A 15,945-nucleotide genomic window follows, 5' to 3' on the forward strand; every position below is an offset into this window, starting at 1 on the left:
TTAGCAGGCAAGTGTCTTAGCCACTATGCTACCAGAGCTCCCAGATAGAGTGATAAACAAACAAAAATCCTTGCCTTTCATGTAGCTTATTTTTTTTAGTTGGGGGAAATCAGTAAGCAAATGAGTAAATTGTACAGTATATCAAACCAAAATCAAACTCACAACCATTGAGCCTATTGAGACTCATAGTGACCCTTCCTTGGGTTTCCGAAGTGGTATCTCTACAGAAGTAGATTGCCCAAGCACGTTAGAAGGTGAGAAGTAAAGGAAGACTGGGCAATCTACTTCCATAGAGATAATGCCTCAGAAACCCAAGGAGGGGTAGCTATATGTTGGATCCAACTTGATAGCAGTGAGTTTGGTTTTTTGGTTTAGCAGACTAGATATTGCATAGAATGGACCTTTTGAGAAGGTGCAAAGGAGGTGAGAGACTAAGTCACGTGAGTCCCTAATGTGGCTGTTACTGTTGGCTTGCTTAAGGAGCAGCAAAGAGGTGAGAGCTGAGGCTCTGAGTGAGGAGTGCAGTGAGAGATGAGGCATTGGGAGATAGGTCAGACAGCCTTCATAAGCTTAGCTTTTACTCTGAGTTAGATGGGGAGTTGTGGAAGAATTTCGAGCAAAAGAATGAAGTAAACTGGTTTCCATTTCCTAAAGATCACTGTGGCTGCTGTGTTGATAACAGAATGTGGGAAGAGGAGGTAGTGAGGAGCATGGGTCTGAGCAGGGATCCCAGGACCAGGCAGGAGGTTATTGTTGATAAAGATGGCTTAGGCTTATTGATGTAGTGGTGAAGAAGTGAGACTTCTGATTGGATTCTGGATATGTAGTATTTTTAAGGTAAAGGCAGTAGGATTTGCTTACAGAGGAGATGAGAGTTAAAGAAAGGAGTTAAAAGGTGATTGCAGGTTTTTTGGCCTAAGCATCTGTAAGGATGGAGTTGCACTGGGATGAGAATAACTACAGGTGGAGCAGATTTGGGGTAGAAGATGAGGAAGGCATTATGGGCAATATTAACTTTGAGATGTCTATGAGACATCCAGATGCAGATGTCAGAAAGGCAGTGGGGATCCAACCATGTAGTTCAAGGAACAGTTCTGGGTTGGAGATACATAAACTTGGAATCACAAGTCCACATATTATATTTAAGGCCATACAGCTCTCCAAGTGAGTGGGGTTATGTAGATAAAGAGAAAATGTGGCATGACTAAGCACTAGGTCCTCCCAGTTAGAGGTCTGGGGAGGAAAAGAGTGAGAGGTTGGAAGAAAACCAGGAAAGTGGTGCTTTGGAAATCAGTGGAGAAGGTGATTCCATGAAGAGGGAACCATCAGCTGGGACAGGTGGTGGTAATGAGCCGTTTGTAGTTTTGTGCTGTTCTGACTGTTGCTTGTATATATTCTTATAGGTATATCCTGGTACACTTTGTGACTTATTTTCAGTCGCCATTTTTCTTCTTGAGACTTATCCATGTTGAAGGCCTCAACTGTACTTAATTCATTTTCAGTAGTGTGTAGTATTCCATAGTATGAATATACCACAATTTATCTATTCATTGACTTTGGAGTTATTTCCAGTTTTTTGCTATTATAAATCAAAGCTGTTGTGAGCTATTTTGATTCCTGTTTCTTGTGTATGTATGTAAGTTTGTTTAGTGTGTGTATCTAGCAATGTGATTGTTGGGTTTTAAGATATGCTTACCTTTGACTTTAAAGGCAATGAATGCCATTATCTTCCGAGATGATTTTTTGTCTATTAGGTTCCCACCAGCAGGGTTTGAGAGTAACCATTGCTCTCTAACTTGTTACATAGACTGTAAAATTGTTGACCATCTTTTTGATGTGAAATGTTATCTCATTTTTAGTTGGAATTTTCCTAATTAGTAATAAGGTTGAGCATTCTTTCATTTTTGGCCGTTTGTGTTTCCTCATATGTGAAATTTTTCTTCATATTTTCTGCTGATTTTTCTATTTAATTGTTTGCCTTTTTCTTATTGATTGGTAGGGATACCTTTTATATTCTTGATATTAATCCCTTTTTTTGGATTTATGTGTTGCAGATATCTTCTCCCTGTCGATGACTTGTGTTTTTACACTCTCGTGATGAACTGAAGAGATAAATTTTATTGCAGTTGCATTTATCAGTCTTTTGCTTATGGTTTGTGCTTTTTGTTTAAGAACTCCTTCTATAGCCTGAAGTTATAAAGATATTATATTTCCTTCTAAAATAGATTTTTTTTTTGGTGTGACATGAAATAGGGGTAAAATTAGGTTTTTTCCCCATACAGCTATCCAGATGTCCCACTACCTTTTATTGAAAGGCTATCCTTTTCTACTGATGTGCAGTGTCAGCCCTGTGTGCTATCAAATTTTCATATGCTCCATCCTATTTTATACCAATACATATACTGTAATTATTACAACTTTATAATAAATCATGCTATCCATTGGGGTTTATCTTTCTACCTTGCCCCTCTTCGTGAGTGGGCTACCTTAGCTGTTTTTAGCTTTTTGCTCTTCTGCATATGCTTTTTTTTTTAAAGGAGCTCTGGTAGTACAGTGCCTGAGGCACTTGACTGCTAACCAGAAGGCTGGTGGTTCAAACCCACCAGCCACTCCTTGGAAGGAAGGTTGGGCAATCTACTTCCATAGTGATACTGCCTTGGAAACCCAAGGAGGAGTCACTATGAGTCAGGTCCGACTTGATAGCACATAACAACAACATATGCTTTAAAAACAACTTATCAGGGTTGATACATAATTCCTGTTGGAGCTGTATGGGGATTTAGGAGTCCTTATGGAGCACTGGTTAAGCATCAACTGCTAACTGAAAGGTTGGCAGTTTGAACCCACCAGCCGTGCCATTGGAGAAAGATGTGGCAGTCTGCTTCCATAAAGATTACAGCCTTAGAAAACTTATGGGGCAGTTCTACTCTGTCCTATAAGTTGCTAGAAGTTAGAATCAACTCAGTGGCAACAAATATTGACTCTGTAAATAAATTTGGTGAGATACGGCAGCTTTATAATAATTGAGACTACCTAACTCTCACTGTTTGTCTCGTACATCTTTATCCCTAGATATCTTATATTTTTATTGCTATGGTATATTTTTTAATTAAGAAACTTTTTTTTTTTTTTTATTAAATAGGCTATGGTAGAAGTCCTGGCTGGTACAAATGGTTAAGTCTTCAACTGCTAATCAGAAGGTTGGCAGTTAGAACTCACTCAGAGGTGCCTCAAAAGAGAGGCCTGGCAATTTGTTCTGGAAAAGTCATAACCTTTCACCTTACAGAGCAACAGAGCAGTTCTAGTCTGCACACAGGGTTGCCATGTGTTGGAATTTGGCTTTAAATCAACTGTTTTTTCCTCCAAATTTTCCAATGATGTCTTTTTTTTTTTTTTTAAAGTACCTAGGATCTAATCAAGGAGTGTTTATTCTACTTACTGTATCTCTTTAGTCTTCCTTACTCTATAGCAGTCTCCCTGCTCTTAGAGAGGGGCTCATCCAAAGTGTAGTTCAGTTATATTATAGAATGCTTACAATCTGGACTAACTTTATTGTTTTCTCAAAATTAGATTTAGGTTAAACCTTTTGGTAAGAATATTAAGTATTTCCGGTTACGTCACTTTGTGCCGTTGTTCATAATGCTAAGTTTGAGTACTTAAGGTGATAGCTGACAGATCAGTTAAGATACCTTTCCCCTTATGGAACTATGGGCATTATTTTGATTGTGTTTTTATAACAGCTTTATTGATATGTAATACATATACCATACAATTCACCCGTTTAAAGTGTACAACTCAGTGGTTTTCAGTTTGTTCACAGAGTTGTGCAGCTGTCACCACAATCAGTTTTAGGACATTTTCATTATTCCAGAAAGAAACTTCGAACACCTTAGCAGTCATTCCCCACTTCCACTGACCACTCAATCCCAGCCCCGGTAACCACTAATCTACTTTCTGTCTCTATAGATTTGCCTTTTCTGGACATACTATGTAAATTAGTGTTCTTTTGTGATTGACTTATTTCATTAAGCATTATTTTTTAAGCTTCATCCATGTTGTGGTCTCTTTCTTTTTTATTGCCAAATAATACTCTGTTGTGTGAATATGCTCTATTTTGCTTACCCTATCATTAGTTAATGAACATTGGAGTTTCCACTTTTTGCCTATAATGAATAATGATTATTTTAGCATTAATGTACATGTTTTTGTGTGTATGTATTTTCATTTTTTTTTGAGTATATACACCTAGGAATGCAATTGCTTGGTCATTTAGTATTCTCTTTTTAGAATACTATATTTAACTTTTGAGAAACTGCCACATTGTTTTCTGAAGCATCTGTACCATTTTGCATTCCCACTGACAAATGTGTGAAGGTTCTGTTTTGTCCACATCGTCACCAACACTTGTTGTTATCTGTCTTTTTGTTTCTAGCCAACGTAACATTTGTAAAGTGGCATCTCATTGTGGTTTTGATTTGATTTTTCTAATGATTAATGATGATGAGCATCTTTTCAGTGCTTGTTAGTCATTTGTATATCTTTTGAAGAAGTATCTGTTCAGAACATTTGCCCAATTTAAAAGTTGAGATATTTGTCTTTTTATTACTGAGTTGTAGAAGTTCTTTATTCTGTATGTAAGTTTCTTTCTTTAAAGAAAATCATATTTTTGGTAGAAGGGTTCATAGCAAAAATAGGTTCCCATTTGACTTCTACACATACTATTCAGTGTCATTGGTTACTTTCTTCACAGTTTATCAACATTCCTACTATTTCTGTTCTAGTTCTTCTGTTCCCATTAGCCTAGTCTCATAGCTTCTCATCTTTGTTAAAGTATTTGTTGACCATTTGGTCTCATTAAAAGAGAGCAGTACTCAAGGATGATAGATAATAATTTCTTTATGAGCTAACCTTCTGTTTAGCTAGAAGGTTATTTGAGGGATTAGTTTCAGTTCAGGACTGAAAAAATTATCTCAAGGCAGTAGTCTCAGGGATTCCTCCTGACTCAGTGGGTCTAGTAAGTCTGGATTTCTCTCCCCCCTCATTTTCTATCAGGATCCATCCATCTATTGTGGTCCTGATCAGAACCTGTATACAGGTATCTTAACAGATACATGATTTACAAATATTTTCTCCTATTCTGGGGGTTGTCTTTTCACTTTCTTGATAGTTTCGTTTGAGGCCCAAAAGTTTTTAATTTTGATGGTTTCTAATAGATGTGTTTTTTCTTTTGTTGCTTGTGCTTTACATGTCATATCTAAGATACCATTGTCTAATCCAGGGTCGCAAAAATTTACGACTGTTTTCTTCTAAGAGTTTTATAGTTTTTGTTGTTACTTTTAGGTCTTGATTCACTTTGAGTGAATTTTTGTATGTAATATGAGATAGGAGTCCCAATTCATTCTTTTACGTGTGGATATCTGGTTGTTCCAGCACCATCTGTTGCAAAGATAATGTTTCTCAAATGAATTTTCTTGGCAGCCTTGTCAAAAACCAGTTGACCATAGACGTGTGAATTTATTTCTGGACTCTGAATTCTATTGCATTGATCTTTGTGTTTATCCTTCTTCCAGTAGTAGCACAAAGTCTTGGATAGCTTTTGTGGAATCTTTGATTTTTTTTTTTAATTAAATGTTCATGTGCAGACAATTCATTTACCTTTTTAAAATTGATCTTTTATCTAACTGCGTCTTACAGTTATTTTCGGTAAATTATTTTGGATTTTCCATATAGCTGGTAATAATCTGTGGATTATGACAACTTTCTTATTTTCCAGTCCTTATATTTTTTGTTTCTTTTATTGTCCTACTGCATTAGACAGTGTTTCCAGAACAGTGGTGAAAAAAAGCAGTAGCAGTAGACATCTTTGTCTTACTAATGTTTTAAAAGAAATTTATTTAACATTTTATCAATAATTTTAAAGTTTGTTGTGGGATTTTCCTGGGTACTCTGAGCCTAAGGATATTGTTTATTATTCCTGATTAACTTGGAGTTTTATCCCAACTGGAGGTTGAATGTTATCAAATACTTCATCTATTGAGTTGATTGATTGTCCCTTAATCTGGTCAAGATAATTGATTTTTATTGATTTCTTATGTTAACTCAATATCTCATTCTACAATGAAGTCAATGGATCTTAACGTATAGTCTTTTTTAAACATTTGTTAGTATTGTGTTTATATTTTTTGCATCTGTGATCATGCATGAGTTTGTTCTTTTTCCTTTCTTTACTGTTCCTGACTGGTTTGTCGTATACCAAGGTGTTATGCTGACTTCAGAAAATGAGCTGAGGAATATATCCTCTCAGTGGTGTAATAGTTTGTGTGAGACTAAAAATGTCTATTCCTTGAATGTTTGATATTTATCTGATGTTTTTCGATGATTAATAAGGATACTGTTTCACCTGTAGGTATGGGATATAGATTTTACTTTGTGGCATGAGACTGCAGAAGAGGTTATTTGATTCATTGCATTTCAGCAGCTTGTTATTTCTGGACCATTGGCTAGTCTAAGGTTACAGTGTAGCTGTAAGTTACTCATTTGACTCTGGCACAGAGTAACAAAGTTGTTGTTACACAGATGAGCCATTGTAGCTACTGAGGATATCTAGTTTTGTGAATGTCTTTGCATTTTTTCCTACACCACGAACACAATAGTCTTGCTTCTTTCCTATACAGCCTAATTAAATTTTCTGTTTGTCTTACAGAAGTGATAGACCTTACTCATGATAACAAAGATGATCTTCAGGCTGCCATTGCTTTGAGTCTACTGGAATCCCCCAAAATTCAAGCTGATGGAAAAGATCTCAATAGGTTATTGATTTATTTTAAAATCTTTGTTCCTCATATTAATGTGTAGGTCACAGGCAGTATCTCTTTGTCACTCAAAAACAATTCTGCATAACTTCTTTATTTAAACCTGAATGAAATTTCTTTTAGAAGAAATTTGAATTCACGTTAGTTTTTTTTAGTCCTTGGGCCACTTTTGAAAAAGCAAAATGATGGTGCCCAGCTACCACTGTTACCCACTCAGAGGGGGATCTATGTAGAAGATCCTGGATAGAGAAAGAGAACAATGTGAAACAAAACTCAAAATCATTTGGAAAAAAAAAAGAGGGGCGGACCAGGTTTGCTGGTCTGATAGAGCCTGGTGGATTGAGACTATGGCCCCTAGCTGCCCTTCAGGTCTGGAATTGAACTCACACCTGTGGCTTTCAGCCAAACAAAAGACAGGCATATGAGGTGAACATTTGCCTGAGGTAGATACACTCCTTTGAGAGAACAATCGTGGGAGAAAGAAGGGCTGTTTATGCACAGGGAGACAGCTCAGGGGGCAGGAATGCAAGGAGGGATGGACACAGGGAAGAGGTAACTATCAGGAGGAAGTGGGAGGGGAGCTGTTGCATGGGGGGTAAATCATAGTCAATGTCATGAGACAAAGTATATGTGAACTACTGTATGGAAAGTGAATTTGCTAAACTTCTACCCAAATCACAATAAAAATAAATAAAATAAAATGCATGCTTGTAACTTAAAAAAATAAATAAAAAGAGAGAGAAAGAAAAAATAAAAGCAAAATATGACTAAGATCTTATAGCAGGCCATAGGCTTTTGAATAGAAGCTTGCAAGGTTTTGTTGTTCATAACTGCTGGGAGAGGTAAAAAAACAAACAAACAAAAAAAACCTGGCCCACGTGTCTGATAAATTTCTATTCCTTTTATTAACTTTGAGCATTATATTATTGGGTGTTTGAAAATGAAAGTTATCACTCAACTACCCTGCCTCAGAAGGGACCAGGGAATATATATATATATTTTGATTGCTACTGATTTGGTGATTGTCTGGCATTATTCACAAGAATCCAGTTCTGAGAGTGCTTAGTTTCTGGACATGGTTATTCCCTCACACTGCTGAATTATTTTTATCAGGGAAACAGAAGGCTGGATTTTATGTGCTAGGCAGTTGGGAGGCTCTTATCCTTAGCAGAGTTTCTTTCTTGCCCTTTTAATGGCAAGGTCTGAGATAAGGCACTATTGTTGAAATCTAAAACTTTTTATATAGTAGCCATAAATAGTCTTAAGTCTCAACTCAGTTCCATCATGGATCTTATTAGTAATAATCACCGTGATGGAAGGTTTAATTAACATTCCTATGTTTAAACTTTGCTTTTCACATATGTTATTATCTTATAGTTACTTTGTAGCCAGTAATTACCCAGTAAATAGCTTATCCAGCATTTTGAATTGTCTACAAAAGATTATCCCCATCTTCCATGTAGTGTACTGTTCTTTACTTTTTTTTTTTTTCGATGTGCTGTGTTAACACAACATAGGATGCCTGAAGCACCCTCAGCAGACACTAAACGATCAAAGAGAAAACGTTGTGAAGCCTGGGGAGAAAATCCTAATCCCAATGACTGGAGGAGAGTTGATGGTTGGCCAGTGGGGCTGAAAAATGTTGGCAATACATGTTGGTTTAATGCTGTAATCCAGGTATGATAATTTTAAGAGACAAATGTGTCTTCTGGAAATAATTTTGCAATTTATTAAACTGAAATGTGAGAAGCATGGCTTTTAAAAAGTGGAAAGAGACAAATGTGGGGTATTTTTTCAATGATTTTATTTTATTTTTTAATTTTTTTTGTATTTTGGATTTAGATGCTTTGAAGGCTAAATTGAACAGTACTTAAAAAAAAATCTGTGGTTGCAAATATGATGAATAGGTACTTCAGATTCACATTTAGTGAATGCTGTATTACAGCTGCAGAGGAGTGAAAAAGGAGAAAACACTTGTTGAAAAGGTACCATAGAATCTAGGCAGGAGATGATACCTGAAACAGAGAAGTGGCAAAAGTCATGGAAGGAAAGCAGCTAAAACATTCTATAGGTAATTTAGAGATCACACCTATAGAATTTGGTGAGTGATTGGATATGGAGTATATACAGGGGAGATTTGAAAAAGACTCCAAGGTTTCTAGCCTGAATAACCAGGTGGTTAATCCATTTGACACTGGAGGGAGGAGTAATTTGGATATCTTTTAAGAGTAGGACATCAGCGCAGTTTTAGACATTGTGAGTTTGAGGTGACTGTGTAAGACATCATGTAGACAGTTAAGTAAATGAATATGTAGTTCAGGAAAAGGATCTGAATTACAGATATACTTTTGGCAATCAGTAGTATACAGATAGTAATAAACCCAGGGGAGTGAAGGAATTCACGGAAAAGGAGTATTGCCTGGAAAATATCTCCTAGGCATCTTAAACATCACGTATGCACAATACAGCACTTCATTCCTACCCCTGCAGTCTTCTCTGACATGGTACATGGCCTCTACCCAGCTGCTCAAGCCAACAAATGAAATCCTCCCTTTCTCTTACCCCATCGTCACTGCAAAAAGGACAAGGAGGCCACATGTTCTGACCTCCTCTAATCACACAACAGGAAGACAGACTCACCATCAACAGCCCAAGGCCTATTCCTGCCAGGCCAGACATGCTGCCTCCCTCCAGCCCTTTCTCCAACCGTTCCTCCCAAAGCATCCACCATCTCTCTCCTGGGTTCGATAATTCGCTGCAGTGGCCACACAGAACTCACAGATTATGGAGTTTATTAGGGAAGCATCAGGTTACAATTCAAGTTCAGGAAAAATGCTCAGTCTCTCTCCCAGCCCACCATCAGTCTCTTCCCCAGCAGTGCATGTCCCTCGGTGTCTTACTCAGCAATGTGTGTCTCTTGCATCTCTTCCCAGCAAAACGTGTCTCTTTCAGGAGTGCATGTCTCTTTCAGCAGCATGTCTTCCTCAACCAACAGAGAAAGTTCTGCCTCTAGGAGGCCTCCTTTTGAGCTTGGCAGAGTGGCCAAACCAACCAATCATAACAACAGAATTCTAAGCACCTGAGAGTGAGCCTCCTATAACATTGCATTGTGCCACGCCCAACAGAAATAACCCAGGTGGATAACATTTACAATCAGGAGCTCCTCAGTTGCTCATTTCACCACTGAGTTTACAATGACTTATGGGTAGAAAAGCCATACTAAGTAATTTACTACACTGCAGCCACCAAGTTGACTATGTGCCTGGCACTGGCTGTTTCAGGCACTGGGGAAACAGCAGCTGATGAAATAAGGCCCCTGCTCTTACAGAATTTACTTTGAAAAGAGTGGGATAGACAGTTAACAAATTTTATATCTGGTGGTGAGTGCCATAAAAACAAATGAATGGTGGTAAAGGGGCTGGGCCAGAGAAGGTCCAACTGGAGAGGCTAAGAGTTGTGGTTATGTAGGATGGTAGGAGATGGCTTTTTTGGTGGGCATTTGAGCAGAGGCCTGGAGGAGGCAAGGAAATGACCTATATAATTACCTAAAAAAAAATTCCAGACAGTTGGAACAGTAAGTAAAAAGGCCCAGGTTCAGGGACTTGATTAATGTATTTGAGAGAGAGAAAGAAAGCCAGTGTGATTTGACTGCTAACCAGAAGTCTGGGGGTTCAAACCCACCAGCCACTCCTTGGAAGGAAGACTGGGCAATCTACTTCCATAGAGGCACTGCCTTGGAAACCAAAGGAGGGGCTGCTGTGAGTTGATGAATCGACTCTACGACAGTGAGTGAGTTATTAAAGGGAAAGGGAGAAAATGCTGAGGTCAGATAAGTATAGTGGAGGTGTGTGGGGATTTTAATTATATATGAGATGAGAAAACATTGGAAGATTTGGAGCAGAGAAGTAGCATGATTCTTCTTCCATTTTAAAAGGATCATTGGCATCTGTTCAAAATAGAAGGTAGAGAGGTAATGTAGAATTAGGGATATGAGTTAGCTCTCTCCTATCTAAAAAAAATTGTACATGTCTTTGAATTGTGGTGTTGGTGTAGAATACTGAAAATACTATGGCCTTCTAGAAGAATGAGCTAATCTGCCCTGAAAGTATAGCTAGAATGCTCCTTGGAAGCAAGAATGGCCAGACATTGTCTTTGGTCATGTTGTCAGAAGGGACTATTCATTCCTTGAAAAAGGATGTCATGCTTGGTAAAGTGGAGGATCGATGAAAAAATGGAAGACCCTCAGCGAGATGGACTGACACACAGTGGCTGCAACAATGGCCTCAAGTACAGCAAAGATTGTGAGGATGGCACACAAGCGGGCAGTGTTTGTTCTGTTGTACACAGGGTTGCTAGGAGTTGGAGCTGACTCCACGACAGCTAACAACACTATGTGAAAAAGAAAGAAAAAAGAATTCTCCCTTCATTCATATCCCCTCAACCTTCACTCCTATGAGAGATGTTGGAAAGAACCAGCAATTAGAGAGGATACTAAAGTTTTTGAGAAAGCATTATGTTTAGAGTAGATATGGAGGGATTAGCCTTAGGCAGAGAAGAGGGAGTCATAGAGCAAGGAAGAGGGGAGAAATGAAGGCTGTACATGGAAGCTGAAATAGTTCCTAATAGGCTTATTTTTCCTCCATGAAAATAAGGAGCCATTTCCTGAGATGGGAGAATTAACAGTCAGATTTCAAAGAGTGGAATTTGTTGTTATAGACAATGGGGTTTAATTGGTACCAGGAAAACAATAGTAAGATTTCTAAAAATCAGAGTTTCTACTTGAGGTTCTAAAAACTTCTAATTGAGGTTATTAACCTTAAATGTATTGTGATGTCAGCATATTGTGTTTTTATCAGGACTTTCCCTTAGCAGCACTCGGAAACTCTTAGAGGATAATTCGGTTCATTTAGGTTGGAGGGTTTACTGGGTACATGTGATGAAAAGACAAAAGGGCAGTTTGAGAATTTAATGAATTGAGCTTAAAACTAGATAGAGGGAAAAATGACATAGGAAGGGGCTAAAAGATAAGTTCCTGATTAAGTAAAAAAACAGGTGTTCTATGGGTGATTGAACAAATAAGCCAGAAAAGAGGTCTAAGAGTGAGATTTCCTGAGTTTCTGATCTGAGAATTAGGACCTTTTCAGGTGTTGACATATCCTGGGTATAGCCTTATATATGGGTACAAGAGATGGAGTGGAGGAATATGTCACTGGGTAGATGACACTCAAGAAACCAGGAGGTTGCCATAACCAATATTTGTTGAATACTTAACCTGCTATATGTCTACTACTGTTCCAAGCCTTGAGATACAGGAGTGAGCAAAACAAAGAGAGAGCCCTGTCCTTATGGAATTGAAATTCTTGTGTGGTGAGACAGACAATGAACAGTAAACATCATAATCTGTGTAGTATGTTAGACTGTGATTGGTGTGATAGAGAGGAAAGGTCAGGCAAGGGATATTGGAATTGCTGTGGGGGAGGAGGAGAGCAAGTTGTATACCAACTGTGATGTTAGATTAAGCCTCACTGAGTTGGTGAGATCTGAATAAATATCCAGGAAGTGAGAGTGAGCAGCTTGTGGGAGGAGAGCATTCCAGGTAGGAGGAACCATAGAGCAATGGTTTGGTGTGTTCAAGGAACATCAAGGGTTGTCCAGAAAGCAAAGACAAAAGAGAGAGTCATCAGAAATGAGATTAGAATGCAAACAGCCAAGGGGGAGAGCTGTGGGAGATGAGGTTGGAGAGGGAATTTGTCTTTTATTCTGAGTGAGGATTCTACATTGTGGATGGAGGAACTCTGACCTGAGTTTTCAAGGACTCATGCTGGCTACTGTGAGGAGAATAGAAAGGAGGGGACAAGGATACAAATGGAGAAACTTGTTGTGTTAGACTGGGTTCTCTAGAGAAACAAAACTAGTAAAGCTTATATATAGAGAGAAAGAGAATTTATCTTAGGAAAATGGCTCACACACTTACAGAAGCTGGCAAGTCCAAAGTTCTTGGATCAAACGTCAAGCTGGAGGCTTTTCTTGATTCTCACAGCTGTAGGGGCTGAGGAACTCAAAGTTGACAGGCAGTATACTGGCTGATGACTCCAACGAATGACGAATCCAAGATCTCCAAGCTGAATGGTGGATTGTTCACTCATAGACAGTTGTAGGCAGCACAACAGAATCCCGATCCACAGAAGAATGTCTCTTTTCCCAGGATGTCCATAAATATCTGGAATAGACCACACCCCTAGGGAAACTCCCTTTCAATTTATTGGCTGCTCAAAACATATACATCTGATCGCATCATGGGAATAACCACAATTATAGAATTGTGGTCCAGCCAAGTTGACACACCTGTTAACGTGGCTATAGCAGTAGTCTATATGAGAGACAGTGACTTGGGCCAGGCTTGTAGCAGTGGAAGTAGATAAGTGGTTGGATTAATGATATATTTCTAAGGTACTGTTGACAGGATGTCCCTATGGATCAGATGTTGACTGAAGTCACTAGAAAGGTGACAGGACTTGCAATAGTCAGGAGAACTATTACCAGATAGTATAATGTCTCAGGGTCTTTATTTTGGTCTATGTTAGATAGATAGTTTGAGGAATCTGTGAGGGAAGTGGATTGATGAGGGAAAGGTCTGGAGGCAGGAGACAAAGAACAGTGGTGGGAATATGATTAGAGTTGTTGGTGCGAAACTGGTAGGGAGGAGGTGGGTATAAATAGCACCTCAGAGGCAGAGTCCAAGGGACTTGTTACTTACTGGATGTGGACAGTGAGTTAAGAAATGGAAGGAATTCAAAGATTATTCTTAAATTCTAAACTTCGGTCACTAGAGCAGAGGATATAACTAAGTGGTATAGAAGACAAAAGCAGCAGCGGATATTGGTGAAGGCATCATCATATTGATGTTGAGCTGGCAAATGTGAGTAGTATTAACTCACACTTTTGTGTTTTTTTAAAGAATAATGGTATCAGTGGGGAAAGCCAGATTTTGATGAAAGTGAAGGAGTTGAAGCATGGGATTAAGAAAGTACTGCCATTTTTCTCATGGTAAAACAGAAGCCCCAGCTAGAGACTATTGGTGAGGTAGTCAGCAGAGTAAGAATGAAACTGGGAGGAATGGAGATATGTTAGGTCGGTCTAAGGTGAAGCAGAAAGAGAAAGAGTGAGCTGAGGATAGAGGAACCAATCTGCCTCTAATTTCTAGATAGAACTTTGGTATAATAGCAGGACCTATATTTAAATTCCTAGCCCATTCTAAAAACTCATGCTATTGGTTGATACCCATCAGGACATGTGATTTGTTGTTGTTGTTGTTAAGTGCCGTCGAGTCGTTTCCGACTCATAGCGACCCCATGCACAGCAGAACGAAACACTGCCCGATCCCGCGCCAGCCCCACAATCCCTGCTATACTCGAGCCCATCATTGCAGCCACTGTATCAATCCATCTCCCTGAAGGCCTCCCCCTCTTTCGTCGACCCTCCACCCTACCAAGCATGACATCCTTCTCCAGGGAATGGTCCCTTCTTACAACATGACCAAAATAGGTGAGACGAAGTCTGGCCATTCTTGCTTCCAAGGAGCATTCTGGCTGCACTTCCTCCAGGACACATCTGTTAGTTCTTTTAGCAGTCCACGGTACTTTCAGCATTCTTCGCCAGCACCACAACTCAAAAGCATCAACTCTTCTTCGGTCTTCCCTATTCATTGTCCAGCTCTCACATGCATACCAGGCGATTGGAAATATGATAGAGTCCAGGAAATCAGAAAGGGTGGTACATGGGATCTGGTCAGGTTTAAGAATTTTGATGCTTTGTTTAACATTAGAAGGTATATCTGGGTTTTTTTGAATACCAATAAAATATTTACTTATTTCTGATTTCAAAGTTTTGCCTATTGTCTACCTAGAATGCTGCTTCAAGAGTTCTAGTATACAGAGAGGTTTTTTATTGAAGGAGTATGTTAGAATGAGGAGTCATATTCATACAAGGACTTTTTTAAAAAACAACAGATAATTGTTTGTAGAAAAATGTATGATTTAAAAACAATGAAAAGAATTCCTCTCCATAGTCTTGCCGCCCAGAGATACCTGTTAAAAATTTTTAAATGCAATATTTAAAACAAAGAACGAAGAGAGTAGTATACACTGCTGTACTTACCACTCAACTTAAGGAATGAAATGTTACAGATTCCTGTGTTGTAGGTCTCTATTGTACCTCTCCGTGCATACTCCCTTCCCTACAGAAATAATCACGTGCATCTCTAAACAATGTTAAACTTAATATAAACAGCATTCAATATGTGTGTGTGTGTGTATACTGTATTTTTCTGGAACTTTTGCACTCAAAATATGTTTCTGAGATTTACCCATGTTGAAACACCTTGCTCTTATTCATTCATTTTCACTGCTATATGTTGTTGTTGTTGTTGTTATGTGCCATCGAGTCAGACCTGACTCATAATGACCCCTCCTTGGGTTTCCGAGGCAGTATCACTACGGAAGTAGATTGCCCCATCTTCCTTCCGAGGAGTGGCTGGTGGGTTTGAACCGCCAGCCTCACTGCTATATAGTAGTCCATTTTGTGAAAACGTTTTTAATAATATTATTTTAATGACTGCATAGTATTCTATATGGTTTATTTAATGCTGTTCTTGTTAACCATTAAGTTGGCTCAAAGGGTTTAACATTCCTTCAGCGAAATTTTTGTGCATAGCCATAATTATTTCCTTAGAAATAGGAGAAGTAGAATTTCACCTTTAAGATGAAAGAAGTATTTTTTGTTGTAGTTATTTTGAGAGAAAGACTATGAATTCATTTCTTTCTTATTTCAGTCTCTCTTTCAATTGCCCAAATTTCGAAGACTTGTTCTCAGCTACAGTCTGCCACAAAATGTACTTGAAAATTGTCGAAGTCACACAGTAAGTTGGTGTTGGGGAATTTCCTTACCATTGTTTAGTCCCAAAGGCTTTTTCAGTTTTATTTAAAGCTGATGACTGTGATACTCTTTGTCTTGTCTTCATATTTGTTTCACTTCTAAGTGACCCTTTTTCCTTCTTTGTGGCAAGAAGTAAGGGTTTGCATAAATGTAAAGTAGGAATAATATTAGAAAAACTTCCTGAAAAGCATGATGCGTC

At 38.5% G+C, this 15,945-nt stretch overlaps 1 protein-coding gene across 1 annotated transcript in view; it reads left to right on the plus strand.

Moving 5' to 3' along the window:
- USP28 (ubiquitin specific peptidase 28) overlaps positions 1-15,945 on the plus strand; it is a 66,418-nt gene that overhangs the window by 12,769 nt on the left and 37,704 nt on the right. Inside the window, exons 3-5 of the mRNA XM_042780368.1 lie at positions 6,704-6,809; positions 8,330-8,489; positions 15,643-15,729. Of these exons, the coding sequence (XP_042636302.1) occupies positions 6,704-6,809; positions 8,330-8,489; positions 15,643-15,729 (353 nt within the window). The remainder of the gene's footprint in view (positions 1-6,703; positions 6,810-8,329; positions 8,490-15,642; positions 15,730-15,945) is intronic.

This window comes from Orycteropus afer, unplaced genomic scaffold, assembly GCF_000298275.1.
Source record: "Orycteropus afer afer isolate SDZICR_OR568_19922 unplaced genomic scaffold, OryAfe1.0 scaffold00036, whole genome shotgun sequence".
NCBI classification, from domain to species: domain Eukaryota; kingdom Metazoa; phylum Chordata; class Mammalia; order Tubulidentata; family Orycteropodidae; genus Orycteropus; species Orycteropus afer.